Raw genomic sequence first — 3,987 nt, 5'->3', positions numbered from 1 at the left:
TTTATAAGACTTTTTTTAATGGAATAATATCAATAATTAAAAGACTTAGTTAATTTTCTATTAAATTATTATTTATATAAAAAGTTATAATGCTTGCATATAGGATTCAATTTGATAAGTATATTAAAAATATATTTTTTTAATTCCTAAAATACTTAACAAACAATATAACATATTATTCTCGTTTTAGTGTAGGATAAAAATTATAATGATGAGTTTCTAATACAAAAATAATTAAGGGAAAGTATCATATTGATTATTGCTATATATACTATTGTAATGAATAAATAATAATACCAAAGTGTACATATACAACTTTTAATAATTCTTATTTCCATATGCATATTTTACAATGACTAATTTCTTTTATAGGAAATTTTATAATAAATTAGATATTATACTTTATATGTTCTTAAGTGCTTTGGGATGTTTTTAAAACTATGAACTATTAATTAATTACTTGTTATTTCAAAATTTATATTTATGTGTTCTTTCAGTAAATTATTCACATGCACTTGCTTTCATTATACATCATATTAGCTATCCTAAATTTGTGTTATAACTTCTGTATAATTTAGGTTAAAATAAAATAATAGGAAAAATAATATACATACTTTTTTACCAAAAAGTTATGAAATAATTATTAAATTATACAACAGAATTACTTTTCATTAAATAAGCAATTATAATCACGAAAATATTAACAAAGTTTATTACATGATTGATGTTTTAATATTATATATTTATTCTAAATATACATTCTGTATAATATTTCATATTATATTTCATGGAGTTTTTTTACTATATATTTGATTTAAAATAAGTTTATATTTGTATACTCTATTCAGTACCATGTTCGTACATGTGGTTGTGTTATAAAATACTTTATTTTATCATTTATATTTAATATATTACACTTTTTTATTATGAATATTATATATTGAAGTTTTTAATAAAGGATATATTTAATTAGAATATTTAATGCTATTCCATTTTAAACAATATAAACAGAAATATATCATATATGAAGGGGACTACAGTTATATTAATAATGGAAATTTTTCTGTTAATTGAAATATCTTTCATTGTTTAATTATACAGTAAAGCGCATTACACTATGTTCCACGGTCAAACAAAAATATCTATCTATTCTATCTGTTTTTTACATTGACATTTTAATTGTCAAATATGCTCATTCATTTATCTATTATTGTTATTTTTAAATTATACATATAAATATATGTAAATGTATTTTTTTATATGAATTTATGCTTATATTTTATTTATCGTAAGGATGTAGAGTGTTATTAAATTATAATAAAAAAAAATATATAAAAAAATGTAAAACAATAACAAAAGTTGTTATACAAAAAAAATAATTAAGTTATAATGTACTATATTTAGTATATATAAATTTATTATAATATATGTGCTTGAAAAATTACTATTTGTTATAAGATTTTTTAGAACAAATAATTATATTTTTCTATTACCTCCATTAGATTATAATAAAAAACAAAAACAAATAAAATACATATTACATAAATTAATTAGAAAAAATAGTTTAAAATAAATATATCTGCTGCTTTACACATAAAATTTTACTAATAAGCACAAAAAAAATTATTCATATTTGTACGTTGTACGATAGAATTCCCCGCCAACAAGACATATAAACTATATGTTTCATATTTAAGTATATAATTATAGACATTATACATATATGGTAAGTATAATTAATAGCAATTTCTCTATATTTTTTTTAATACCCAAAGCATGATTAAATATAAATATAAATTTGTAATGTGTATATCATCCAATAGACTGTAAAAATATCCTTGTATAAATGTGTAACCAGAAATATTATAATCTATTGAAATTAGATGTAACACCATGTTTATTATTTTTAATGAACACTGCCTTTATATAGACTTAAACTGATATTGTTTTATACTTTATGTACACCCACATATAGTTCTCTTTTCATATATATGATTCAAATGTGCAGGATTCTTTTATCTTCATTAATTAAATGCATTAAAATTTGCAATAAGATATTTAATTACAATAATACATGTGTAGCTGATAATATTTATAATATGATAGATAACAATTTTCATTATTGATATATATCAAGATTTTCATTCAAATAATATATTACTAAGGCTACGATCGCATAATATACTGCAAATACATTTTTTACGTAATATAATTATGTTTTATTAACTAATATATATTATTTATACATTTTCTGTTTTTCAATTTACTTATATAATGATTTTTACTTTTTTTAATAAAAATATTGTGATAGAATTATTTCCCAAATGTAATATTATCAAATACCTAGAGTGTATTAATTATAATTTTAGTGATAAATTTGTACTCATAAAATGTTACTTAAAAATATTTTTATGCTTTTATAATTTAAATATTGTAACTTTTAAATCATTCTGCCTATTATAATTCTTATATAATAATAGCTCTTAAATATAATTCCACAAACATATATGATTTTTATAATTATTACTTGAATTTATATGGTTCACTAAATTAAACATTAAAAAACTTCATGTTATTTTACAGAATTATCTTATTTATTCTATTTATGTGTTACATATAGTGTTACATTGTACTACTATATTACATATTTTTCGTAACTGAAAAAAGAAAATGATCTGTAAATAATTAATGGATAAAATTTATATATTTATTTTATAAGTATACATAACGTTATGGTACATAATTATATATGTATGAACATAAATCGTGTTATATCTTTTTTTTTTTATATTTATTTAATTTCGCATTATTCTATTATACCCTTAATTTATATTTTTATTATTGTTAAAAAAAATGATTTATACCTAATTTTTGAAATTGTGATTTTTATATAAAATAGTAAATTTGCATACATATATTTACGCATTTATGGATTTATTAACTAGATTAATTGAAATAATGTTTTATAAATATATTGTTAACTCTTGTTATAGACTTATTTAGAATATTAATTAGAATGATATGCTATGTTGTATAGTCCTTTCTTAGAAACTTTTCTTGAATTTGGCGATTCATATACTTTTGCATTAATTTCTTCGTCGAATTCATTCCTGAATTTTGAACTTCCTCTTCCTTGAAGGCGTAAAATTGACTTCAATGGAGTAAACTAACATTGAAAAAATAAAGTTGATATTAAAAAGTGCATATTTATGATATAATAATATTTTCAAAAAATATATAATAAGAATAGTATTATAATATAATTTTTTGGAAAGGAAATCATTTTTTAACTTTATACATAATAAATAAGGATAAGGTTAATAATGATATAATAGAAAATGGGATTATAATTGCTGTTCCGGTATTATTTCCATAGATGGATGGTAATGTTTTTTGCACGTTCTGGCAATCATTATTTTTCATAATACTTTCATATTCTTTTCTATATAGTTCAAGCTCATCATAGAATTCATTGTTAACACTTGAAATAAATCCATTTATTTGATTAATGTATAAATCGGAAAAAACTTTTGCATCTGCACACACATCACGACGCGGTGTGTGTAATTTAATTATATTAGAATATAAATCATCCAAATTTTTATATTTTTTAAATATTTCGTCGGAAATTGATTCTATTTCATTTTTATATTTATCTTCTATTTCTTGATCATCACAAGATTGTTTTAACAGTTCTTTATAAAATTTTAAATTGTGTTCAGGATGTTTTCCTTTATAAAGGCAATCTTTGGTTACCCATTGATACAAATACTTACATCCAGATACTACATAAGGAGAATAACTCTCTTTTAACGCAGTTATATATTATATAACTCTTGAACAAGCACATTTAAAATATTCCTCATCATAGTATATATTTGTGTTAATCGAACCTTTCAAATTATCACATAGTCCTGTAGTAACACCAGTGTTTTCTGTTCTCCAATTATCATATATAGATTTAAATTGGTGAGGCAAGTAGACAAC

At 20.0% G+C, this 3,987-nt stretch overlaps 1 protein-coding gene across 1 annotated transcript; it reads right to left on the bottom strand.

Annotated features, from left to right (window-relative positions):
• Positions 1 to 3,007: 3,007 nt before the first annotated feature.
• PVX_121355 (variable surface protein Vir15-like) lies at positions 3,008 to 3,850 on the bottom strand (the record flags this gene model as incomplete). The annotated part of the gene is made up of 3 exons (XM_001608497.1): positions 3,008 to 3,166; positions 3,292 to 3,785; positions 3,835 to 3,850. 3 exons carry the CDS (start codon positions 3,848 to 3,850, stop codon positions 3,008 to 3,010), a joined length of 669 nt encoding a protein of 222 aa, XP_001608547.1.
• Between the last annotated feature and the right edge of the window lie 137 nt (positions 3,851 to 3,987).

The sequence above is a fragment of the Plasmodium vivax genome, genomic scaffold (assembly GCF_000002415.2).
Source record: "Plasmodium vivax scf_7220 genomic scaffold, whole genome shotgun sequence".
In the NCBI taxonomy this organism is placed as follows: domain Eukaryota; phylum Apicomplexa; class Aconoidasida; order Haemosporida; family Plasmodiidae; genus Plasmodium; species Plasmodium vivax.
This window is presented reverse-complemented; position numbering and strand designations above follow the sequence as displayed.